This window comes from Musca autumnalis, unplaced genomic scaffold, assembly GCF_047663935.1.
Source record: "Musca autumnalis isolate F117 unplaced genomic scaffold, ASM4766393v1 scaffold_2, whole genome shotgun sequence".
NCBI classification, from domain to species: Eukaryota; Metazoa; Arthropoda; class Insecta; order Diptera; family Muscidae; genus Musca; species Musca autumnalis.
In genome coordinates this window covers 250,985,434-251,013,356 of record NW_027411755.1, presented here as the reverse complement: position 1 = coordinate 251,013,356, position 27,923 = coordinate 250,985,434, and the positions used below count along the sequence as shown (strand labels likewise).

General features: G+C 37.4%; 1 protein-coding gene and 1 pseudogene across 1 annotated transcript; both read right to left on the bottom strand.

Annotated features, from left to right (window-relative positions):
• Positions 1–24,948: 24,948 nt before the first annotated feature.
• LOC141392565 (kinesin-like protein GA13060) overlaps positions 24,949–27,923 on the bottom strand; it is a 79,464-nt pseudogene continuing 76,489 nt past the window's right edge.
• Positions 26,524–27,254, bottom strand: LOC141393395 (kinesin-like protein CG14535). The gene has a single exon (XM_073966390.1). The coding sequence runs from the start codon at positions 27,115–27,117 to the stop codon at positions 26,533–26,535; it is 585 nt and encodes a 194-aa protein (XP_073822491.1). The 5' UTR covers positions 27,118–27,254; the 3' UTR covers positions 26,524–26,532.

The following is a 27,923-nucleotide window of genomic DNA, read 5'->3' as shown; positions in this document are numbered from 1 at the left end:
GAAAACAGATATATATTTGAAAATAAACTTTGGAGCCACATGAAATAATTAAAATGACATAAAATTGATTTCTCACTATTTTTCTTAAATTCTGAGAATCGTTAAAAATGTCGTAAACGCTTTTATATAAAAAAGTTCTAATAAGCCATGATATAAATGTTGCAACAAAATCTCGTTTAATAAAAGCGTATATATGGCCAGTCTTGTTATATTCAGTCGAAGTGTGGACGTTAAAAGCGGCAGATATCAAACGACTCGAAGCATTTGAGATGTGGGTGTACCGTCGAGCACTAAAAATACCATGGGTCCTGCATGTATCAAATACTGAAGTATTGCGAAGAATGAATACAACAAGAGAATTATTAAACAACATAAAGAAACGGAAAACGGCATATCTAGGGCACATTATGCGAAACCGTAAATACATCATTCTCCAGGAAATACTACAAGCAAACATAGAAGGAAGACGTACCAGAGGAAGAAAAGAGACGTCATGGATACAAAATATCCAACAATGGACAGAATTCCAGAACGCCGAAAATTTAATAAGCATAGCGAGAAATAGAGATATATTTTCCTATTTTGTTAATAATTTATAAACACATAAACATGTAATTTTTTTGACAATTGTAATATGATCGCTAACATTCGAAAATCGAATAAGCAATAAAGAAGAAGAAGAAACGCTTTTATTCAAAAATATAATTTTTTAACAAAAACAAAAAAATTGAAATTTTTTCAAAGTGACTTTTTTCGCGACTTTTTTAATATTTGAATGAAATAAACGTTATTATAGTTATTAGTAGGCTTATATTTATTCATTCGAGCAACAAAAAATAATTTTTTGAAAAAAAATTTTTTTTCATTTCATATATTTTTTCAAAAAATTATTTTTTTTTTTAAATCGATTTGTGCGTGAACTTTTTTATATTTCAATGGAATAAACGATAGCATAGTGATTAATAGGCAAAAGTTCATTCATCCCTGCTACAGGAAATCATTTTTGAGGAAAAATGTCAAAAAGTCATAACCCTAATATACATATGTTCAAATTTCATGGTTTTGTCTGTGGTTTGTTATAAGTTAATAAAAAAAGGTTCCAAATTTAGTAAAAATCGGCTAAGATTCCGCCACAAAAGCCAAAGTTTGCGATATCTTTGAAATTATATTATTATTATTATTATTATTATTATTATTATTATTATTATTATTATTATTATTATTATTATTATTATTATTATTATTATTATTATTATTATTATTATTATTATTATTATTATTATTATTATTATTATTATTATTATTATTATTATTATTATTATTATTATTATTATTATTATTATTATTATTATTATTATTATTATTATTATTATTATTATTATTATTATTATTATTATTATTATTATTATTATTATTATTATTATTATTATTATTATTATTATTATTATTATTATTATTATTATTATTATTATTATTATTATTATTATTATTATTATTATTATTATTATTATTATTATTATTATTATTATTATTATTATTATTATTATTATTATTATTATTATTATTATTATTATTATTATTATTATTATTATTATTATTATTATTATTATTATTATTATTATTATTATTATTATTATTATTATTATTATTATTATTATTATTATTATTATTATTATTATTATTATTATTATTATTATTATTATTATTATTATTATTATTATTATTATTATTATTATTATTATTATTATTATTATTATTATTATTATTATTATTATTATTATTATTATTATTATTATTATTATTATTATTATTATTATTATTATTATTATTATTATTATTATTATTATTATTATTATTATTATTATTATTATTATTATTATATACGTCTATTAAATTTTTCCGAAATCCAATTGGTAACATTAATGGGTTTCCGATTATTCGCCAACCAAAACATAAAAATGTCCATATTTTAAGTATTACGACATCTGAAATCAGATTTTTATGAAAAGGCGCAGATAGGCGCAGCTAATTTTTTCACAAAATGATAGTACACATTATAACCTTTCACCACATATATATAATATCCTAGATCTACCTAGATCTCAAAAGTTATACTCCAGAGAACACATGGATAACAAAGCAAAATACTCCAAAAAAGACATAACATCTTAACTCAAAAATACATTTACCACACCTAACATTTTTATTATTTGTTAACACTATCTTATTTTACATACCCATTGAAGAGCATTCCATGTTTAAAAAATATAAAAATGTTGAAATGTTCTTTTTGGCGCCTAAAATGCTTTCACTACTTATTTATAATGAATGTCGGAAAATGATGCATACGAAAATATGTCACCATTGTCAGATCAGTATGTCGCTATGTGATGTTACCAGATTGATTTATTTTTTTATTTTTAGTGATTCAGAGTGTTGGCAATCGAAATCCGTTATTATTTTTTTCAAATTGTTCACTTCAAAAATTGACTTTTTGCCTCGAAAACCTGCTATTGGCCCCATCGTGCATAGGCAACTTCGAGCCTATGTCGTGTCAATCCCAGTGACCCAAGAGTCAGAGAGCTGACACTGGAAATTAACAGGTTAATCGTTGAGTAAAAGCGGAACAAGTGGTTACATCATGTGAAGAGTTGCACCATTGTAGCCGGAATAGGTGTATTGTGGACAATGGTTAAGTTACTATCGAACCCTGGCAACGTTACGCTGACTGACCGAACCGAACGGAAGTGGTGCGCAAGTTATTTTAATCGACAGTTTGTCGAGCAACCCGGGTGTGATAGAGGGAAGAGAAGAGTACTACATCACGTAAGATCTCTTCCTGCTGAAGAGGAAGCACCACAATTTAAAATGAATGATGTTGGGAATGTCATCATGGAACGCGTTGGGCCCTGATGAAATGTCAATGGCAATGCGGAAATAGCTTGATGAGCCGTGTGTCGAGTACCTCACCAAAGTTTCGAACTTGTCTCTAGCCACCCATCTCCTTCCTGAAGTCTGGAAAATGGACGGTGTGGTCCTGCCACTAAAGGCAGGCAAGGATGCCAGCGAAGGACAATCTTACGGACCGATCTCGTTGTTTCCGTCAGTAGCAAAGGCTCTTGACCATTTACTCAGAAATAGCTATCCAGATGCCGATCATCAGCATTGGTTCCGTAAGCAACTCAGCACTACAAAATCGCTGCACGCCATCTCCACACATATTAGCTGAGAACTCAACCACGCTGTTTGAGAACGACGAGCAGAATACCCTACGGTCAAGTTTGATCATTTACATGTGTGCATACCAGTTTTTCATGGACTTCAGGAACAAGCCCCAAAAAGTGAAACAGGAAGTTCCCCAAGATCCACAAGCTTTAAAATCTACCTTTTCTGTATTCTATCACCTCTAGACGGCATTGTGATCGTTATGTATGTGGAATATAGTACGTTCAGTGCTTCGGATTCCTTCCCGAATGTCAATTGTGAAATCTCATATTCAATTGATCTACGGCAACTCTGATCACAATGGACACTCTGGCCTGCTTGCCCTTGTCCTTGAATTCAGATCATTCGGTATCATAGGCCTAAATAAGACTGATGTTGAAAAATTTAGTTTTTATTGGAATTGTAGCAAGTCCTTCATCCACAGGGATGAAACTGGAGACCCTACGTTTTCTACTCGTATGAAAACGTAGGGTCTCCAGTTTCTTTTAAGCCGTAACCATAGTTGAAACGCAAAATTTCTGAACTTTCGTGCAAAAGGTATCTGAAGGAATGGACCTTGGAACATGTTCAATGTTTGTGAGCCACTCCTTTTAACAGATATTGTGTCCACGACCCACTGTAAGTTGGTTACTGCAAGATTTTTAAAGCCCTCTAGCAATTATGTCATTGTGATTAATCGTAATCAGGACCACAGGGACTACTTTCATTGAAAATTTCACAACTATCATCGAACAGCCCTTTAGCTGCACTTAAAACCATTTATCCGAAGATATGTCCGATATAGACCTTAATGGAACCTCGTTACAGATATATATTAGCATGCTGTATCGTGGTTTTAATTTGAGAGTTAATATTCGCGACAAACTAAAAGGTGTTTCCTTCGCATTACTTACTTCTGGACTAATTAAAGTGCGCCAATTGGAACCATAATTTCTAGCTGAAATATACCTGTAATAGTCCTTATATCCAATGTTATGCTTGATATAATGTCAACAAAAAGAGCCAACATTGCTGCTCACTTTTTTACTAAACGTTTCACTGAGGGAAATGCAAACAAAGTTAAAACAATTCACAGCGGCAAGCTGGTATTCTGCTGCGCATCATGCAACAGCATATGTGCCAATATGCCAAACCGTGTGTGGTCGGTCGGATTTTAAAGTTTTGCTTTTATAATCCAAGAAAAACAATCCAGACAATCCAGCCCACCTTTCCACTTATCAATCTTCTACTACTACATACCAACTCATCTATTCAAATGGTGCACATATCACACACATAGACACAAGTAATTGCCACCACCACTCAATCTTATGGGACTTGGAAAGTGACAGACAAGTGTCAAAATGACATGCTACATAGAAGTCATTAACTAACAAAATGGAGTCAAACAAGCCAATGGTATACAAACAAGGATCATCAACCATCAAACAAACGTACAGAGATGCAAATGCCTACTGATTTCATATTAATGATGATGAGATGATACCAGAGAGAATGAAAAGGACTAATAGAAAAGTGAAATCCATTATTTAGCTTTCCATATAAAGGTGATTTGTTTTGTTAAAAACTTAATATATCACTTTATCTTGTAAGGCATTTGACTACAGACGATTCTCGATTAATGCAATTTACATAAAAAAATTAAATCCAATGTTACTAGAATTAAATGTTAGGAAAATTTAACTCTTATTTCTAAAGCAAAAAGTAAAATAAGGATATAAGATAGGATAAAAGATATTACTTTCAATCCTCTGAAAGAATCTCACAAACAATAGAAAATGAATGCCATTAAACGAATATTTTTATATCCTCAGGATTTATCCAGAGGATATATACACTTTCATACGGGCAAAATGTGCCTCATCGAAATAATGGTTTTAGACCCCAAGTATGTTTGGACGAAATCCGGTTCAGACAATTTGGATTCGATTTAGCAATGCCCGTCTGTCTGGCTGGAGCGCACGATAACACTCGAATGGATCAACCGATTCGGTCCACAATTTGGCTTTCGTAGTATTTTGTCCAAACTCAGTATAAGTTCAAAGATGGGTTATATCGGTCCACTCCTTCCGGTACCTTCCCCACAAAAGTTTGAAAATGTTCGAAAAATTTGTGCGCACGATAACTCTTGAAGGGAGTAACCCATGTGGTCCATATATTGCACATCGTGAAAATTTTAACAGACTTAGATGAGGTTTTCAATTGGTCCACTCCTTCGGGTACCTCCCACACAAAATTTCGGAAAAGTGCAGTTTAGGGCCTACTTTCGAATCGCTTTAATTTTTATTGTAGCAACTTGTATTCACTGCCCGTCATACGACGGTACAAGTTTCATCAGGGGCAAGTCCATACTTCCTGAGAAAATGGGCTGAAAGTTGCAAGTGTGTAGTGGTTGGAGCGGAAGATAAATCTCGTACGGATCTGCCGATTCGGTCCAAAATTTGGCCTTCATTAATTTTGGGCTTAATTTATTTCGATGATAAGCTATATCGGTCCACTCTTTCAGGTACCTCCCTCACAAAAGTTCAAAAATTGTGCACACGATAACTCTTGAATTGCACACGATAACTCTTGAATGGAGTGACCGATTTGGTCCATACTTTACTCATCCTTATATGTCTACCAGATATAGAACAGGTTTGAATATGAACTGTATTTGTGCACTCTTTCGGGTACCTTCCACACAAAATTTCGGATAAATTCACTGATTTCTGTTGAAGCAACTTGCATACGCTACCTCCTTTACGTCGGCTAGAGTTTTTTCAGAGGCAAGTCCATACTTCTTGAGAAAATAGCCTGAAAGTTGCAAAAAAAACCGTAAGAAGCCGTGTGTAGTGGTTGGAGTACAAAATAACTCTAAATATTTAAAAAATTCCACTAAATTTGGTCCAAAATTTTGATCTCCTAATATTTTGTCCACATTTAGTTAAATTTCTAAAATGGTCCATATCGGTCCCCTCATTAGGGTACCTCCCCCACAAAAGTTTAACATTTCTAAGTGCAGTTTAGGGTCTGTTCGGAGATCCTTGGGACATGTATACCGATGCTGTTCGTTGTGGTCCCGTTTACAGCGAGATTATGCTTTCCGTGGACAAGTCCATGTTTCCGGGCATACTGATCCAAAAGTTATACCATGACCCACTAAAGTGACTAGTGGGCGTTATATCAATCGAAAATATATTACCTCCAAAAAATAAGATCAACTTCCATAATGGACTATGTCGGTCCATTCCTTCAAGTACCTCCTCCTCAAAATTTTGAACTTTAATCCTAATCCACATATTTATCGGCAAGTTAAAATGTCTAAAAAGAGCCACAAAATTCTGTACGTAGATGAAAGTTTCTATTCATATAGGCTAAGGGTATATCTCTGTGGGCAAAGCCGACTAATACCTTTTTACTTGTTGACATTTACACTTCGTTTACATAAGTAAACCTTAAAAACTTTGTTGCATATCGTCGCCATATCAGCACACCGCAACCATGTTTAGTTATGGAAATAAAAAAGATGAATATTTTCCTAAATTAGTTTTGAACGATTTCTGAGACACAAGCCACAAACAGACATATTTGAAATAGTTCAGATGATAAATTATTTTGTTCATAATTCAACAAATATTACGAAAGGATATTTTCAAAGTTCTTTGTCAGACACCATAAGACAATAATATTGTTGTTGGTGTGTGTTTCCAAAGGAATAACTTTATAAAAATACTCAAATGTAAACATGATAGCACAGTACTCGAAAAAGCTATTTAAGAAACGAAATAAAGCATATGGTTTATTCCAAAAACACTTTTTGGAATAATGTACAAGTTTCAAAAGACTGTTGTTATCCATATTGGAGTACAAAGGATTCACCATATAAAGGGATAATGATGTTGTCACTCCTGCCAAAACCGGTTTACGTAGAAAAGTAAAAACCAACGAACAAAAATGTAACTTCTTTGTTAAATATGAGGAAAATTAAGGGTTACATGCTAAATAAGTTTTAGAGGTTTTAATTAAAGTGTGAGCAGGGGTGTGGTAATTTTGGATTATATGGGTTGTGCTGTTGCTTTTTCCTGCGGTTGATGAACTATTCTATGAAATCTTTTGTAAGCGAAATTACAAAAGAAGGGAGCAATATTGGAGATAGCCGACAATTTCATGACCTACACTAACGAATGAGAAGGCGAATAACGATATTAAGTCAGTACTGCACCTAGAAGATGAAAATTTTTGAATTGAGTAACTGTCATATGAAAGAGTTCAACCTGCCATTGCCGTTCGAATCCCAGGCCAAAATCTCAACATAATGTAGGCAAAATGTCCTGAGTATTTAGGCTATGTAAAATTCCATTAGAAGTGGGGTCCTTAGTCGTGACGTTCGGACTCGGAGATAAAAAGGCGTTCCCTTATCATTGAGCTAATATGAATCGATGTGTACTCATTTATATGCGAGAAGTTTCCCTATAAAATATATGTTTGTATACAGTTAAAACAAAATATTTTAAAAGAGGGATGGATATACGTTAAGTGCCAATTTTTGGGCTCCCCGGAAACAAATGTGTTTTAGGGGAAATCTTATGTCCATATTTTAAATAGTTAGTGGAAAAGACATTTACTTTCATGATTTTCAAGCTTTGTGGTAAAGCAAATAAATTTTTTGCCATTATGTAGGGCTTCATTTCATTTTACTTTTTAGTGTAAAGTTTGTGGTCTCCTTACTACTTGTTTGCAGGTTTTTGTTATCTCTTCGAGTAAAACAAATTCTTAAATAAGAATTAATGATTCATTTAAACGTTCTGAAACAGAAACTTCACATTACATCATTTTCAGCATTTGTCATCTATATATATAAAAAAGGATGATGTTAGTTACTACGCTTATAACTCAAGAACGGCTGAACAGATTTTGACAATTCGCACCAATTCGGAATGGTCTCATGACAGAAAAGGATAAAACCTAAAAAAAATCGCGAAAATCTGCGAAAATTGTGCAAAAAATTTTTTGACACATTTCTATGTAGCTTCGTGTCAGGAGTATACAGTGACACTTTTTTTACAGTTTTTGGTGAAATTGTATATGCACCAACTGTCAGGGTCCATTGTACTACTCTGTTTTGTCAATTTCTAAAAGTTGTATAGACATTTTTTATTAACAATTAAATCGATTTTCATTTATTTTTAAGCGCCTTTTTAGAAAATTAACAGCGAAAACTTTGTTAAAAAGAGAAAGTTTAGTTTAGAGTTTGTAAAGATTAATAGTGGCTTCGGTCAGATTCCGATTAAAACGATGAAGATGAAAACGCTGGAAATGGTTTCCACAGTTTTGAGGAAAAAAGCACAAAATCCACAAAATTGGTGGGTTATTTGAAAAATCTAGAGCTCAGAGGTAATTTCATTGGAAATGAGGTTGTGGCATATATGGTAACATGGGGAGGGTGTGCCACGTTTTTGTTCAAATTTTTCCAATAAAAAAATATAAGCATATCTTGGCTATAAGTTTTGATATATAAATGTTTATAATTTTGTTTTAAAAATATAATTTTTGAGAATTTATAAAATGTCTAAAAATTGGCCAAGCCGCCCCGCCCCACCCGTCACCGACGTGGATACCTACGCCAAGGGACTCTAAATATTCATTTACCATACTTCTTCCTTAAATATCAACATTTTACAATAAAGGGACGTTTTATCTATTGAAAAATCAAAAATTATACTAACATTGACAACAAGAAACAGATCCTAGAATTCAATTGAAGTTGGTATGTTGAATTTCGATACAAAAGATATAATATTACGTCAATACGATACATTTAGCATAATATTTGATTTTGACTTCACATTATAGTGTGGTATATCTATAATATAAACAATATAAGTAAATCCCGACAAATTTCTCACATTAACCCACCCCATCCTGGCATAGGCGCCCACCCCCAACCTGTTTCATAATACGAATAATCTTGGCATTTTTAATTATTTTTTAATACGAATTAATTGGATTTCTATTCTGTAGGAGTTGTCTTTTAACGGTATAAAATGTATTTTGGATATCACCAAAGGCAAACCAGATGTAACAAAATATACCTACCATGAACTTTTTTCGCAATACCCTGAAAAACACAATACTGCTTGCATCCTCAATCATATATTTGATACAAATGCCAGCTTTTGGGATATGATAGATTTTCGCTAAACTCACAATTTTCCTTTTAACGGTATTTTTTGTAGCATTTGTAGTTTTCAAGAAAATCTGCGGTGTCAAAGCCTCCCCGGTGGCACAGCCGCCTCATATTACCATACATATGTATACTTTTGAACCGTAAGTAAAAACATATTCGAAAGATCAACTTCCGATCTATGGCGTATAAAATTTGAGCAGTACCAGATATATATTGATACCCCCACTGAAAATCAGTTTAGTTCCCGCAGAGCTGGAACGCAATTGCAAATGGTCAAATACATACGTATGTATGTATATCGAAAAAGTATGATATTCAAAATTGGAAAAAAAAACAAGTAAGAAAGTATCAGTCAGCTGTACCCTCAGCCTTTGACCAAAAACAAAAAAGAAACAAACACAAGTTTAAACAGCCAGTTTAAACCAAGTTTGGAAAAAATTGTTGAAAAATTTGAGAGTTATCCTTCATACCAGCAGTTTAAGCATGTGCCGGCAGGGTGTCATGGACTTACTCCGGAAAAAAATTTTACCGTTGTAATAGGAATCGTGAAAACAACCTTCTGCAAAAAAAAAATCAAATAGATCCGAGACGAGTCCTCAAAGTCCACTTTTCCCAAATTTTGTGAGGGAGGTACCCGAAGGACTGGACCGACTGGACTGGGTGAAATAATACGATGTGCAAAGTATGGACCAATCAGAAACTCCCTGCGAAAGTTATCTTCAGGATTTGGCATTTTAGATGATGCCGTCAGGATTTCTTGGAGATTTTAGGCCAGTATCTCAGGAAGTATGGACTGCTGAAAAAAATTTCAAAACTATCTGAGAGAAGCTCCTAAACTTCATTTATGGTGTGTGGTAGGTACACGAAGGTACTCCTTATATGGTCCATATTCAAACCCGATCTATATCCGGAAGGAGTAATGCGATTTGCAAAGTTTGGACCAAATCGATTGCGCCCTTTTGTGGGGGAGGTACCCGAAGGAATGGACCAATATGTTCAACTAAGTTTGGGCAAGGTTTTTCGAAGTTCAAAATGTGGTTCGGTTGATCCGTTTGAGAGTTATCGTGCACACCAGCCAGACACACCAGCCAGTAGGAGGTACTGATAAGAAGAAAACCATCGATTATGAAACGAATGGGGGCGTTATGATACTACATTGTTTCAAATGTGCGTCGCAAAATATGTTATTTTCTTAATAAATATATCTTATTCCCGATTTACAGTTGCCCAATTGTCAGTTTATGGGACAGAGATTCGAGGAAAATAGAAACACTTTGCCTCTCAGTAGCCTCTTTCTTCGTCAAACTGACAATTATAGAAAGTACAGTTGTCTAATGGGCATCTGCGTCAAAGATCGTCCTAAATAGTTCAAAACAAAGAAATATTTGCAATTGAACTCGACAACAAAGCCATCGACTTCAGTAATAAATCTAACAGACCGCGAGACGAAGTTCGCCGGGTCCCCTAGTATTTTTATAATTTCGAAAATTAACAACAGCAATTCCCCCAATACAAATACATTTTACAATAATATCTACAACAATTGCAAAACTCCAACAAAAGTCATTGACAATAGAGAAGAAGAGTTTTCGTTCTGCCAGTTGTAGTTTGAAGTTTTTCAAATGTCCGTTATTGTAAAATTTATTCCCCCCAAGGTATTATAAATTACTGTCACCTTACAATCGATATTATTTGCGGCAATGTTTTATTTTCTCTATATTTTGCACAACACAATCGCATACCATTACGAATACATTCACACAGATATCCTGACATATTCAAATGCATTCAATTGCATAATTTTATAGCAGAAAGGAACTGGCAGGATGTGTGGACAGAAAGGGCGCTGGAGGAGGTAAATTTCCAGCGACACAACATTAATAGCCATTTATTGTTCTGTCATAGAACTAGGTTCCTGTTGCTATTGTATTTCGACATTTTGCATAGCGTTCAGAAATTTCCTCCAGTGCAATGGCTTGTTTGCGGATATGAAACGCATTACCAATGCCCGTCGCAACTGTGCTACGCAATTTAAATGTGTGTTGCAGGGGCAGGTGGGATGTGTATTTCCACTGACTCTATACCACCAGTTTATGTGTATGGTTATAAATATTTTATTGCATTCATTTCTCTACGACAATCATAATTTATACAACAAGTAAAAAAGTATCAGTCGTAGTATCTACGGACATATCGAATGTATTTAAGGTTTTTTTTTCCGAATTTTGTGGTCTTTTTTGGACATTTGAACTTGCCGACAAAAATGTGGATTAGGATTAAAATTCAAAAGTGTTGCGGAGGAGGTACTTAAAGAATGGACCGACATAGTATTTTTGATAAATATCGCACCCACTAGTCATTTTTGTGGGTCATCGCATAAATTTTGGACCAGAAAATCAATATCGGTCATTTTGGAAGTTAAACTAAATTTGGACAACATATTAGAAGATCCAAAGTTTTGAACAAATTGGTTGCCCCGTTCAAGAGACACCGTGCACTGCATTTTGCATTTTTAGTGATTTTTTTTTTTTAAATATTGAGGGGGAAGTACCGGAAATTTTTGCCCATCTTCGAACTGAGACTAAGTTTGGACTAAATATGACGAAAGCCAAATTTTGGACCAAATCGGTTGATCATTTCGAAAATTATAGTGCTCTCCAGCGACTACATATCGCTAATTTACTCAATGAGTGGCATAACTGAAAAAATGCGTTTTCTGAGTTAGCAATTCTATTTTTTCTACGACTTCTACTTTATCTTGTGTCAAATTTTCATGCTGATATCTCTAAAACTCGACGAGTTACAGCTCCTTTACTACGAGTTTCGCATAATTCAACACAAAAGTTTTTTGAATTTATGAAGCACTAAAACACTTTAAATCATGCTTGATCTTGTACAGAAATTTAGCACAGATATCTGGCTAGCTTTTTACAAAATATGGTCCAAGTTATTATTTTAGTTTTTGTATAATAACCGTTTTTAGTTGGGTAGTCAAATTTCAATCGCCAACTTAAAACGCGTTTTTCTCGAAAGTCGATTTTTTGAGATGTGTCACTCTTTGAGTAAATGAGCGATTTGGTGCTATGGAAAAAAAAAAACTTTTACCGTCGTAATTGAGGCAGCATATGCAAGTTGCTTCAACAGAATTAAAAGTGATTCGGGAGCAGGTCTTAAAGTGAACTTATCCGAAATTTTGTGTGGGAGGTGCGCAAAGGAGTGGACAAATATAATCCATAGTCAAAACTGATATACCTCTGGTAGATATATTAGGGTGTGTAATGTATGGACCACATCGGTCACTCCCTTCAAGACTTATAGTGCGCACAATTTTTCCGAACATTTTTGATCTTATGTGGGGGAGGTACATGAAGGAGTGTACCGATATGGCTTATCTTCGAACTTAAGCTAACTTTCGAAAAAAATATTACGAAGGTCAAATTTTGGACCAAATCGGCAGATCCGTTCGAGAGTTAGCTTGCGCTCCAACCACTACACACGGTGTTATAGGTTTTGTTTTTGTATTTTTCAGGCTATTTTCTCAGGAAGTATAGACTTGCCCCAGATAAAACTGGAACCGTCGTATGACGCGCAATGAATACAAGATGTTACAATAAAAACCGAAGCGATTCGAGAGCTGGTCCTAAACTGAACTTTTCCGAAATTTTGTGTGGGAGGTACCCGAAGGAGTGGACCGATTGAGTCCTTATTGGAACCACATCTAAGTCTGGTAGAAAATTTACGATGTGCAAAGTTTGGACCACATCGGTTATGCCCTTCAAGTGTTTTCCTGCGCACAATTTTTCCGAACATTTTAGAACTTTTGTGGGGGAGGTACCGGAAGCAGTGGACCGATATAACCCATTTTCGAACTTAAACTAAGTTTGGACAAAACATTACGAAAGCCAAATTTTGGACCCAATCGGCTCATCCAATCAGCCAGACAGACAGACAGACGGACATTGCTAAATCGACTCCAAATTGTCTGTAACACATTTCGTCCAAACATACTTGAGGTCTAAAACCATTATTTCGATGAGGCACATTTTGCCCTCGTTAGCATAAATGCTGAGGGTATAAGAAGTAGGCTGCTGTCATGTGTGTAAAGGCCGGTATTGTGTTACCTTACACAAATGCATCTTAAAAAGCATTTTTGACGCGACGCAAGAAACTATACTATAATATGGGTTTTGAATGGCAAATGTTGATTAAGCTAAAAAAGAACACCAAAACTGAATACCGCCTTCCTACAGTATAAAAAACATAAGCTAACATACCCTCCACCTTGAGTTGAACTAACGTAAAATGGAACAATTGGTTTCCTTCCGTTTATGAAAGTACTAAGCTCTTCCTTTACGCTAACAGAAGAATATCGCTTTCTTTTGGGGGTGCTTCATAATATAATATAACAATTGTTCCACAAACATCCCATAGGGGACAAGGGAGACATCTCTCATATCAATGAGTGCACCTCGCCGAGTCCGAACGGCGTGTCTAAGACAACACTTTTGTAGAGAAGTTTTACATGGCTAAAAAACTCAGGAAATGTCGCCAACATTACTGAGGGATATTTTGCCTTTTTGCCGTTGAAAAGTGTTTTGAAGTTGCCTGGCCGGGGAATCGAACCCACGACCTTATGTGTGCAAGGCGGGTGTGCATACCATTGCACCACGGTGACACCCGGGTTGCTTCATACTCATTCATTAATATGAACCTATATTATTCATTTCATTCTACCCATTGAGAATCCAAAATACCAAGTTACAGTCACTATAGTAAAATAATCCTTAGAAAGACTATACATAGAGTGGTATCGTAGTATCTTCCAATCTGAGAACCCTATGGACCCTGGCTCCTATGGGAGCTACATTAAAACGAGGACCTTATACCGACAAATTTCTGGGAAAAAGTTTTGTAACCTAAAAGAAAACTAAATACCAAATTTCAGCAATTTTGGTAAGATAGTGTGGCTGAAACCTTCAAAATACCGTAAATCGGAAGGTACCGTTCTTTGGGGGTCATGTCGACACGTGTATACTGATACATTTTCGGGGAAAGTTTTGTAGCCCCAATGAAAACAAAATATCAAATTTCAGCCGTTTTGGTAAGATAATGTAGATAAAACCCTAAAAGCACCGAAAATCGGGAGGTACCGTTCTATGGGGACCATATCAACACATGGAATTTTGCGTAAACATTTTTGGGGGAAATCTTGTAGCCCCAAAGAAGATTAATTGGGAAGTACTCTCCTATGGGGGCCATATTAACACTGGACATATACTTACAAATTTATGGAGGAGAACATTTTGTAGTCCCAAAGAAGAGCTAATACCAATTTTTATCCATTTTAGTAAGGTAATGTCGCTAAAACTTTTAAAATACCGAAAATCAGTGAGTACCGTTCTATGAAGCTGTATGGACCTATACCGACAAATTTCTCGTGGATAGTTGTGTACCCCACAAAAAAGTCTTAATATCCAACTTCAGTGCCTTCGGTGAGATAGTGAGGACACGACATCTAAAATACGGAAAATCGGGAGGTACCATTCTATGGGCCTATATCAAAACATGGACCGATATAGCCGATTTCCAATACCTTCTTAGAACTTGTTGTACGTTTGGAAAGTTTCGGTCAAATCGGATAATCAATCATAAGTTTTAGTTTTCATCAGTCATTTGACTTCATCTCGGCAGTTGTTTTTAGAGCTTTTGGGACATAAAATTTCAAAATTTTCGGAAGGCGTGGACTTCTACAGTCCATGCTCGAACATGATCCATGTCTTGAAGAAATATTACGGTGTGCAAAGTTTATATCAAATCGATTATACTCTTCGGGAGTTATCGTGCACACCATTTACCCAAAGGAGTGTACGGACAATCTTCGAACTTGTTCTAAGTTTGGGCGGAATATTGCGAGATGCAAAGTTCGGAACAAATGAGTTTTTCAATTAAAGAATTAATGTGTCAGTCAAACCCTTCAGGGCTACTGCGATACAACATAATTCAGATTCTTTGTCGTCGTCAGAATACGAGAAACCCCAGCAGTCTGCCCAACGTCAGCAAATGCAGCATCCTAAATTCCATGTTGTTGTTCAGCTCCCAGAGAAACATCATGGTCGCCGCGATACGGAAACAAAGTTCACAGTCACCTGGAACTTGCAACGTTGCGATATTTTTAACGTTTTGCGGAAGGAGGACTTGCCATCCATATACACAGGATGGTTTTTTAAAATCTATGTCAGATTTTTTATGCGGCATCCCCCAAAGTGTTTAGTTTTGTTAGATTTTAAGATTGCCAACATTTGAGCACAAACGTAATATGTGACACGTGTTACCACTGGGTCCTCAATGTTTCCATAGTAGTTTGTATGTGGCCAAAGGTGAATTTTCACGAAATTGCCCTAAAGTCAACATTTACTGTCCAATCGATGGGAATATTTTACCAGTTCATTGCTATGGATAGAAACTAAATCCTACAAGAATATATGTAATACAGTTAAGATTTTGATGTTGCTCTAATAGTATATTTGGCCAATTGGGGCCCTATAATATAGCCGTATATTAAAATCCAGCAGATTTTAAAAATTTTTTGTAAGATTACTTGTTTAGCCACAGAAATGAACTGGTAAAATTGTCTTAGATATGACAACAAATGTGGACTTTGGAGCAATTTCGTGAAAATTCACCTTTGGCCACATACAAATTCCCATGGAAACTTTGAGGCCCAAGTGGCACGTGCTCAAACGTTGGTAATCTTAAAATTTAACAAAACTAAAAACTCTAGAGGAGGGTGCCGCATAAAAAATCCGAAATCGATATTATTTCTTTGAGTTAAAACCAGTCTATTAAACACCAGTCTGTCCAATACTAGGTCTCATTTGAGCTTGACTCTAGTGACTTCGATATTATGTCCGACATAAGTTCGCTATTGAAGACAATAACCGTCAGGTGCTAGGGAACTTCAATGCTTTGGCATTCCGTCCTATGCAATGACCAGAGTAAATAAAAATTGATGGCCAAGCAAATTGATAGCTCCTCGTTTTGCACGACGAATGAAGACGTTCCTACGAGGTTAAGAGGAGATTGCCACAGTTCTTCAGATATCACCATTGTGTGATAAATGACCTATCCTGGCAATCAGTCATTTCCCTTGACTCGGACCACCTTCCTGTCATAGTCTTCGTAAATGGACAAACCCCCTTCATAACCTTGGAACTCTATACTTTTCTGAATCATAGAAAAGCTGATTGGACAGTGTTCAGAGAATTTGCCAATCACCGCTTCAGAGAGTCTGAAGGAATATCAGATGTTCGGATAGCTGAGAGAACCTTCCGGAGGCAACGCGACTAACAAATGAGCACGATGAGCATCGTTGTACGAACCCTGAAACCCCAAAAGTAACAGAACTTATTCTAGAAGTCAACATGCTAGTAGGCTGACAGTAACTGATGCCAAGAGGTGTGCGTGTAATTTTAACAGGCAGTTTATAGAGCACCCCGAGAGTGATTTGCAAATGGGAGTGTGGTACGATGTAAAAGAAGAGACCTCCCAGTCCAGGAGGTACCAACACAATTTTCGACGGGAAAGTCGCAGACGTCATCCGAAACACGAAGCATTGGACCCACAAGGAAACTCAATGATAATGCTTAAGCAACTGGATGAAACAGTGGTTGAGTATTTAACAAGTGTCCTCAATCTATCGTTAGCCATTCACGTTGTACCAGAAGCCTGAAAAATTTGCAGGGTGGTCCAGAAAGCCAGGCAAGGATGCCATCAGGCTTGTATCGTACATGCCGATCTCCCTCTTGTCGCCAGTAGCAAATATTCTAGAGGGTCTACTCTTCCCCATTAGGAGAAGCATTTTTCGTGTTGCCCAACATCAGCATGCAATACGGAAAATTTTGACATGGGTTCAGAGAATTTGCAATCACCGCTTCAGAAAGCCGCCCATTCTCTCAGATCCTCGGGTAGTTGAGAAATCAACATTTCAGTTGCAGTCAACTAATGGTCGATACCAGAAATAAGACCAAACCTGAAGACCATGAGTTGAAGCCAACAGGCTGGTATGCGACGTCATCCAAAGCTCGAATTCATCCAAAGGTTTGAGCCCACTCTGAATTTCAATGAAATGCTTAAGAAACGGGATAGACTCGGAGTTGAGTATTCAACAAGTGCCCATTGTTTATCGTTTGTCCCCGATAGTGTACCAGAGTTCTGGAAATATTGTAGGTTGTTGTTGTAGCAGCATAGGTTTGGTAAGGGCTTACAGCTGCTGGCCGAAACGGATTTGGCTTCAGGACAACCCGGTACGAAGAACACGCTGCCGTGGGATTGTTTGCAGGTGGTTAAGCTTCTGAAGTCAGGCAAAAATGCCAGCAGAGGCGAATCGTAAAGCCCGATTCCCCTTGCGTCACCAGCATTGAGTTTCCATAGGAAGTAGTTCCTTTATGCTCATTTGCTCAACTTAAGCATGTATTCGCAGTACCACAGCAGTATTACTCGTCATATCCACACATATCAGTCGACAACTGAACCAGAACGGGTCGAGTGATCGTCCAGTCATGGGAAAAGGGCTCATCAAAGGCATTTGAAACCGTCGACCATTCCAAGCTGTTCGAGGACATAGAGAAGACTTCCTCCAGACTATGAATAATCAACTGTATATGTGGACGTCCACTATTTAGGAAATTCAAAAATAAGAAGTTGTTTCCCACATTGACGTGATATCTACCAAATTGTTTAACATCTACCTTTCTGGAATTCGACACCCATCACACGGCATAGAGATTTTAATTTATGCGGATGATGGCATCGGGTCCTATCGTTGATGATATATGTGATAGGTTAAATGTTGACACAGTTAACTTTGAGCAGTTCTTGCATATTAGGAATACGAGGGGCACTAGAAAATTTTCAGGCCTAGGCAACACGCAGTACCGCCAGACGTCATTTGACATTTTTTGGAAAGTTTGACAGTTGTTAATCTAAGCGTACTCAGCACAGTTTGACATACGACCGTGTGTTGGGTTGTTTACAGTGGCCTGATTGAGACACCTACAAAACATGGTTTTTGAAAACTTTTACAGCATCTTCTGGCGATTGCTGCTATTATTCGGTTTCATGCGCATAGTTCCATGATTCGTCATCTCGATACATCTTATAAACGTTTTTGAAGCACCGCTATCGATTTTTTTCGAAATTTCTTGCACCGATCAACAAGGGATCCAATGAGAAAACCCCTCCAGGTGTTCATGAAATATTAAATGTTTGTTTGTGGAATTAATGTCCAAAGATACTTCTATATAAGATGGCGATCTTGCATTATCCATTCACACACGGCTTAATTTTTTTTGGCACAACTGCCGTTTTTGGACTACCCTCGCGTACTTCTTTTTTTTTTTTGGCGAGTTTCGGCCACGATTGAATTCATTAAACCAGTTTTTCATAGTGCTATAGGACGGTCCTTTATCGACATACAAAGGTTTAATTCGATTGATGCATTCTTGCGGTGATTATCCACGTCGAAAGTTGTTAACAATTATCGGACGAAAATGTTCACAAGTTAATTCCATTTTATTTTATTTTTGTTTTGTTTTTTGGAGGCGATTCCCCCTGAACATATTGGTCGATGATGTCCTGATTCCGACCACTAACTACCCCAACAGATTGGATGTAACGTTCGACAGCATGTTTAGTTTAGGCAAATCCTAGATATCATATATCAACCAATAGGCTGCGCCAGTGTGGTATGCAAAAGCTAGCGCTACGAAGGGGAAGAATATTAAAACCTGCCAGAATATCGACCTGAGGACTGCAACGGGGTGCGTCCTCATGACACCGGTGGACCATCACCATGAGGAAACGACAACTTTACAGGATAGGCTTCCGTCACGCAGGCACGTCAGGAGAGATATTCCTGATCTGGAAAGAGAGAGTTCCAAAAGTATAAACGAGAACCTCTAGATCAACGAGCCTGTCGAACATATATACTGATGCAGTTGAGCAGGCCTTAAAAAGGTACAGTGTGAATGCCATACTTGGAGACAATCCATCGGAGCTCAGGAACGCCATCAGCCAAGGCAAATACGAATGCTTTCAGCCGAGTTAATATCGGGACGATGCAGCCGCTTTAATTCATATTGGGTCCGAATTTATCCCACGATACCCAACACATGCGATGCATGTGGATTGGGATCACACCACACCCTGTATTAACATTACTGTTAGGAGCTTATTTAACCTCTTCTATCCAGTGACATTTAATAAAAATTATCTTGTTATTTCTTTGCCACTGTGACATTCTTAGATCGAAACTACCTTTATTTCATTTTAAAACATCGGAAACTTCTACAATGAATTTATTAAAAGATGTAAGGTGATATTGTTGCCTCCTCTGGTAGCTAGCCACTTAAAGTTTAATATCCGATTTGGAACTCTAGCGCATTTGTAATGAAACGTACTCACTTACATATACATACATATCTACTTGTATATTCGTATAAGGACTGCCGAAGACCTACACTGCATTACGTTGTCCAAAAATATGTCTGCTTTGCTGTCGTGTCAAAAGGTTTTGAATACACTATGACATAGCGAATGGCGCAACACAGCCCGTCTGGATATTTTATCCGTTCATTTCCAGTGGTCATTCCTCTACCTACATGCCTTTAAATGCATACAAAATAGTGTTGGTCGATTTAACAAAAATGCTTTCGCACATAGATTTTATGAATTTTATATAAATGCCAAAAATATGCAAATTATTATTCTCTTTATTATGGGCCGCACGACCGTCCGACCAGCCGAACGGCATGACAACTATAAGCCCCTTTACACATTAAGCAAAACTTAGTCATTCGTAATGCGAATTTTCAACAATAAACATTATGCATTTAAGGGAAGTGAAATCGTGGGTTTATAAATATGTATGTATTTACATGCATTTGTATAGTTGAAGTTATGTGTTAGTTGCATGTAGATGTTGTGATTACAGCCAATATATTGAATATAATTTGCTTATGCCCGCTCCATCCTGGCACCACTGCCTCCAACACAACACGTAAGGTGTTAATTTGCCGATTTGTCAATGGTCATAATTCTGTGCTTTCGCCTACCTCCGCCGCTGTATTGTCTATATCTTTAATATTCGTTGAAGGTTGGCGTACCTGCTCCGCCATTACAACACTTTTTGTCCAAACAAATAAGCCGCCAAATTTAAATTCATATAATGTTCGCATATACGGTGTTTTCTGTTTATCTCTCTCTCTCTCCGCGAAAAAAGAAGACATGGTAAAATAAAAAAATTATAATTTGTTGTTTGGTGTCACTTGCCATTGATTGCTAATGGCGAATTGTTCACATTTTGCAGTGTAAGCTGCAGGTTTGGCTGTAGCTGCACACGCAAATATCAGATAATTTAAATATCATCGATTGAGCGACAAACCAGACACAATTCCGCAACGATATCCGCTTTCATTATCCGACCACTTAATCATACATTTCAGTCAGGTATGTTCCAGTGGACTTGGTGTTGTTTTCGGTTTAATTGCATTTCGTTAATTGTTCGGAAAATGTTTCTTTATGGTAAATCAATTATTGCAAAATGCTGAGGAATATAAAACAAAAGTGAGAGGATGATGTTTATACGAGTAAATGGGCAACATTTATATAATTATACATCGGATAAGGAAACTTATAGGCTGTATGATTCCTCACATCTTTTAGATGTTGTTCATATTAATGTAGTATTTAATTTTTAACAAATGTATATTGTTAATTTATAAATAAACGACCTAGTTATATTTTTATTATACATATAATCTAAATGTGATTTGTATATTTACCTAAACAAGGAAACCTAAAGATTTAGAACTGGCTTAGAAGAACTTCGCAATTACTATGACAAAACGAGGAAACGTATGAAATAATCCCTCCGATACTGAGATCCCCAAGAGTTTTAAATATAATTATCCGCTAAAATGAAACCAACGTAGGGGATGGAAGATACCAAGAAACGGTCCTGACCGGCTTTAACATGGCAAAGCCCAGGATTTATCTTGGTCCCTCTTTCATCTCAAGTGGACACTGACCTCACAGTGGTGTAACCTGGGGAACTGCCTTTAACACCCGTTAAAGGTAGTGAGCTAACATGTGCCGCGCGTTCACCCATAAGAACGTTAAAAACCTTCCCCTAGAAAAAACAGCCTAATATGAAAAAACGAAAGAAAAGGAAATCAAATCCCTCAAAAGTTGACGACTCACGCAAACGTTTTTAGGACCATGATCTGCGAATTTGCACCTTACGCATTGGTAGATTTACTTGAAAAGTACAAAGCCGACATTACTGCCACGATGGAACGGGAAAGGCGTCACAACAACACCTAACGGTGACGCACTGTATTATAGCTGCCATGGCACAAAGCATGAGTTTGGTTGCGGATTTGTAGTTGGTCGGAGGTTAAAACATCTGGTCTCCGGCTTCATCCCAGTGAATGAAAGACTCGCTGCAATTCGATTAAAAGCAAAATTTTTCAACATCAGCTTTATTTGCGCTCATGCTCCCACTGAAGAAGAGGACGAACAGACCAAAGATATATTTTACGAGCGCTTAGAAGAAACATATGACCGTTGCCCTGCCCATGACATTAAAATTATACTAGGCGATTTTAATGCCAAAATTGGAAAAGAGAATATCTTTGGCTCAACATTTGGGAAATTCAGTCTCCACAGTGAAACATCTGACAATGGCATGAGGCTGATAGACTTTGTAGCTGCAAAAAACATGGTAGTTAGCAGTACCAGATTTAATCATCTCGATATTCATAAGGGCACCTGGCTGTATCCAGATCAAAGAACAAGTAATCAAATTGATCATTTTGTGATATATGGAAGACATGCATCGAGCGTGTAAACATTGACTCGGACCACCAATTTGTTGCAGCAAAGGTACATACCAGATTAAACGTTGCAAACAAAGTGAGAACAGACACAACACGGAAGTTGGGCATCGGTAAGCTGCAATCACAACAGATAGCCACTGCATATTCCACTCAACTGGCCCAACTGCTTAATCAAAGCACTCCTCGTCCCGATAACATATCAGGACAATGGCATAACATTGCCCACTCCATGCAAACAGCCGCAAAATCGGTACTTGGATACCAGAGACCTCCACCAAGGAATCCATTATATGGCCAGGAGTGTCCAGTACTTTACAGTCATTAGCAACGCCTAGCGCACGATAGTGGTATCAGGGGAAAAGGAGAGAGGAGAAACGTCTTTTCCGCAGGAAAAAGAGAGAAATGGAAAATCGGGAGTGTGAACATTTCGAGATGTACAGGAGACAGAATGAAGTCCGAAAATTCTACCAAAGAGTGGAACATTAAACTGATGGCTTTGGAACTGGCACATGCTCCTGTGGAGACCAGCAAGTTAATTTGGTAACTGATACAGATAGCGTGCTCAGGATATGGAAAGAGCATTTCTCCAAACTGTTGGTATTCAATAGTAGCGAAGTCGACGAAGATATCACAGATCCAATCCCAGAAGACAGTATTGAATGTATACCACCCGGCCAAGATGAGGTAAAGACAGCAATAAACCGGCTGAAGAATAATAAGGCAGCAGGAGCTGATGGCCTACCAGCCGAGCTGTTTAAAAGCGGAGGCGACATGCTGATAAAGTGTATGCATCAGCTAGTTAGCTCCATCTGGCAGGAAGAACGCGTACCCGACGATTGGAACCTAAGCATCCTGTGTCCATAAGAAAGGAGATAAGACATTATGCTCCAACTATAGGGGCATAAGTCTTCTCCTTATCGCCTACAAGATATTGTCAGGGATATTGTGCGAACGACTTAAGCCCATGTCAATGAAATAATTGGACCTTACCAATGCGGCTTTAGACCTGGCAAGTCCACCATCGACCATATATTTACCCCGCGGCAAAGTCACCTTTTTGTCGATTATAAAGCAGCCTTCGATAGCCCGCTACGATCAAAGGTATTCCAAGCCATGTCTGAATTTGGTATCCCCGCAAAGCTCATTCGGCTTTGTAAAATGACTCCAACTGTCACAAGATCTTCAGTTAAAATAGGAAGGAACCTACCCGAAGAATTTTGTACCAAAAGAGGTTTCAGGCAAGGAGACAGCCTTTCGTGTGATCTTGTCAACATCCTGCTAGAAAAGGTTAAACGAGAGGCAAACGTCAAAAGAAGTGTCACAATCTACACCAATTGCCACATGTTACTTGCTTATGCTGATGATATAGACATCATGGAGCGATCAGTAAAAGAAGTAACCGATACCTTTGTGAAAATCGAAGGAGAATCTGCTATAGTGGGTCTGGCGGTAAACGGCGAGAATACCAAGTTGACGGTGTCGACGCGCAATGCGTCCATTGAGATCGGACCAAATGTTAAAGTGGGTTCCTATAATTTTGAGGTAGTAAAAGACTTCGCATACCTCGGCACCGCCGTAAACACAACAAACGACTTCAGTTGTGAAATAAAAAGAAGAATTGTATTGGCCAACAGATGCTACTTTGGCTTAAGTAAGCACTTCAAAAACAAAGCCACAACTCGTCAAACAAAAATAACGCTTTACAAAACACTGATACTACCCGTGCTGAAGTATGGTTCCGAAGCCTGGATACTTGCTCAAGCAGATAAGCAGTTCTTGACGTGTTCGAGCGAAAAATTCTTCGAAAGTTCTACGGACGATTCTGCGTTGATGGTGAATATCGACGTCGTATGAACCACGAGCTATATCAGCTATACAAAGACATGAATATAGTTAAACGTATCGAGATGCAACGATTGCGTTGGCTAGGCCATATCATAACAATGAGCGATGATGAACCCGCTAAAAAGGCGTATGAATACATTCCACATGGCGGTGAACGCAGAATCGGCAGGCCTAAGCTTCGATGGAGCATACAAGTGGATGAAGAAATGAAAACGCGGTATTCCAAGCGAAGCGAAAAACAGAGAGGATTGGAGATCTTTTCTTAGTTCGGTCTATGGAACAAATGTTCTGTAATGGGCCAGCTAAGTAAGTAAGTATGTAAGAACATTGTTGTAAGCACCTTCCGTTTAAATTTGATTCAAGAGCACCGTGAGAATCCAGGCCCAGGTCTATTAAATTTCGTGCTGAAAAGAATGTCCCTAATACTAATCGCAGTATGTGACAACATTTAAGGGTATTTCACACAAAAGTCAAAACAAACTCGTTAACATGAAGAGGAAGATAAGGAAAAAGAACAAAAAGAAAAAAGAGAATACGACGTTTTTGTTTTCTCTCTTTTTTATTGAGGCACAAATTTACAACCTTTATACATGCAATGGGCGAGCAAAGTTTGCAAAATTATGTGTTTCGACCATAAAACTTACTTTAATGTTTCTTTTTATGTAGTTCCACATACAAATACATCACCTCACCACATATGGAGGAAATAAAAACACCATTGTTTGTGTTTAGTTTATACATATAAAATTTGTTGTTTTGGGTTGTATTTTATTTGTTGTTGTTTTTTTTTTCTTTTCAGTTTATTTTGTTGTTTTTAATATAGAATTACATTTAATAATTACATTTATTATTAATAATTATGCTCTATAATTTTTAAAATATAGTTTTTATTTTTTATTTATATATATAGAAAGATCTTCTCGTGGGGGTGATATTTGTATATAAGTAAATATGCTTTAAGAAAATAATAAAAAAATATCATCAACCAGAACGAAGTACCGGTGTTACTTCCATGTGAGGTAAATATCTCAAGTAAAAGAGTTAATTGATCAAATTGGTTCTAGAAAGTGAAAAATACAAAGACGGAAAAGAAAACTTAGAAAGTGTTGGGCTACTATGGACGGTGACATTTTAAGAAAATTATCCATGTTATCCGCTTGTCTTTGCGGTTTTAAAATTTAATTATATTACTTCCATATCTCTGTCGAAATGTCCATCCTAATTTGTCAATTATTCTTACCATGGCACAATCACTGAAGGCATCGCCAACCACGTTGAAACTTGACACAATGGGCATATTTTCCACATGACACAAACCAGCCAAAGGATGATCCCTGCAAAAAGAAGAAGAAAAAGAAAATACAAAAACCCCATTAAAATCTCTCCGTTAAAAATCTCCCCTCACCCCATTCAACAAATGTAAGAAAGAACAACAACTTACCCTCCTGACATGGTAAGGGCAATTTCCTCCTCAGTCACCTGTAAACCACAATCGGACATGCCCATACTTTGTTGCCAATAAAGATGAGAAGATTGACAGTTGACGTTGCAATAAATGTTGCTGCTCTTTTTGCGTCAGAGTTCCTGGTGCTGTTGCTGGTGTTGATGCTGCGACTGCTGGTGATGGTGATGTTGCTGATATAGAGATTACCTGGAAACATGCCTTGGCAGTATGCATCTAAGCTTATATGGGAAATTTCCTGCGAACCCAGAGGTAAATTAATGGCAGAGGTAAATTAATCTTCTTCACAATCATTTTGTCGATCCATGGGAAAATTAGACTCTGAAGCACTTCTTGCGGATTTGTGATGCCCAGGTGATGCCTTCTGGGAATGATGTTGACCCCCAATGTGACCATAAGCCACATTTGTGTGTGAATGTAAGGAGTGTAAATCAGTCTCTTCCTTATTATATTGCATATTGGCACTGGGATGCTGCTGGCTGGATGCTGATTGTTGCTGCTGGTGGCGGTGTTGCGGTGTTGGCTGAGAATGTGTCGAACTTTGCCGATAATGGTGGGCTTCCCGTACCGCCGTGTTGAGACCAGGACCCATGGGATTTACCAATTTTAGTTGACTACTGTGTAGAGAATCTTGATCGCCCCCGTTGGCAGGATATAGTTGTGGCATAGATATCCTCGGTGTTGTCCAAAGTCTTTTGCTTCAGTTGAGACATGTGGTTATGTTACGCAAATGTTGGGGCTGTTGTTCGCGATGAGTGTGAGTGGGTGACGAGCCAGCTGAAACCGTTTGGAAGACTTGTGGTGTTTGGAATTCAACCCATTGCAGTGTCATGGATTTCTTTGTAGGAATCCATGAAACAATAACCATGAGCTTGAGAGGGGCACGTTGCCAGCTGTGCCAGGAGCAATTTGGGATCATCTATCGAGGTTTCATATTATTTTATCTGATTTACTTCACGCGTTATATGGTGAGCTTCAGCTACTTTTTCTTCGGTAATTTTGCGCATGGGACTACCAGGACCCTCACCCGGTTCATTGTTGCCGGTTAAAGCTGTACCATCCACACCGGGATGCCTTAAAGACGAACCCTTGGGCGATGGAACATTTGAAGCCTTCGAAAACATCATGGTCATACCAGGATGCCTTATAGAACCGGCCACAATTTTCGGCGATGAAGCCGAATAGGGCAATGTTTTGACACTGTATAGAGGCAAAAAGAGTTGTGCTTGTTCATTGTTGCTTGTGTTGATGTTTCGTGCTGGTCTAGCTTGCCGTGGGGGCGAGTGGGTTCCACGTTTCAAACTACCCGTCCTCCCAGCCATGCTGGGAATCTGTGGTATTTGTTTTAGGCTAACCACCTTTTTGGCTGAAATTGGTATTTTTGAAGGGCTGTGTTGTTCTTTCTCCACGCCACAATCTTTGAGAGCTTTGCTCCTCACACCACGATTATCACCACTACTCAAGAAGGGTACATAGACTGGGGGATGTTCACCATCCGTGGCATCAGCACCTGGTCCCATATAAGTGATTGTGTCAGTTGAGAGTCCAGCACCGTAACCCGCTGATGAACCTGTAGATTGATGACCTTTGGGTGGAGAAAAGAGAGTGGGATAGAGAATGGAAGAAGAAAAGCAAACAAATTTGTTTAGTTTTTAGCCGCTTACTTTGTTGTTGTCTATGTTGTTGGCCTAACAACAATATATATCATCTAAGTTTTCAAATTAATCAGAAGTAATAGCAACAGAGGCCAGTTAGACAAGGGAAAACAATGTTTTCTCTTTCGAATTCGGTGTATACGTGAAGCCAATTGTAAGGTTGTCAAGGCATCCGTATGCGACTAAAAACAGAACAAAACAAAGGAAATGCAGTTGCATGTTAGTGGACTCAAAGACCCTTAACAATCAAACAGTTGACGTTGGACAGACAAGACTTGGTAAGGCGGAAGTGGGTGGCAAAGGGCTCTATGACTCTCTACCAGGAATGACATGAAAATGCTTAACCCATACATAATGATTAAGAATTCATTATCACGTATTATCATTTCCCTTCCCCTAGAACCATCCTTTGGAAGTGCACTGCATTCCATTCCATTTATCGGCATTACTTACCTGGGTTTGCATAACAGAAGCCAGTCAGTGGATGATCCTTGTTGGTGGGATGGCGTTGGCCACTCAAAACGGCCAATATAATATTAAGATGCAAACGACTTCGGCCACTATATTTTCAAGGAGAAGGAAAAGAAACGAAAAATTCCATGAAAATGAAATACAATTCCCAGCGATAATGTGGGAATTCATCCAGCAAAATATGTTGGCAGGCTCTGAGG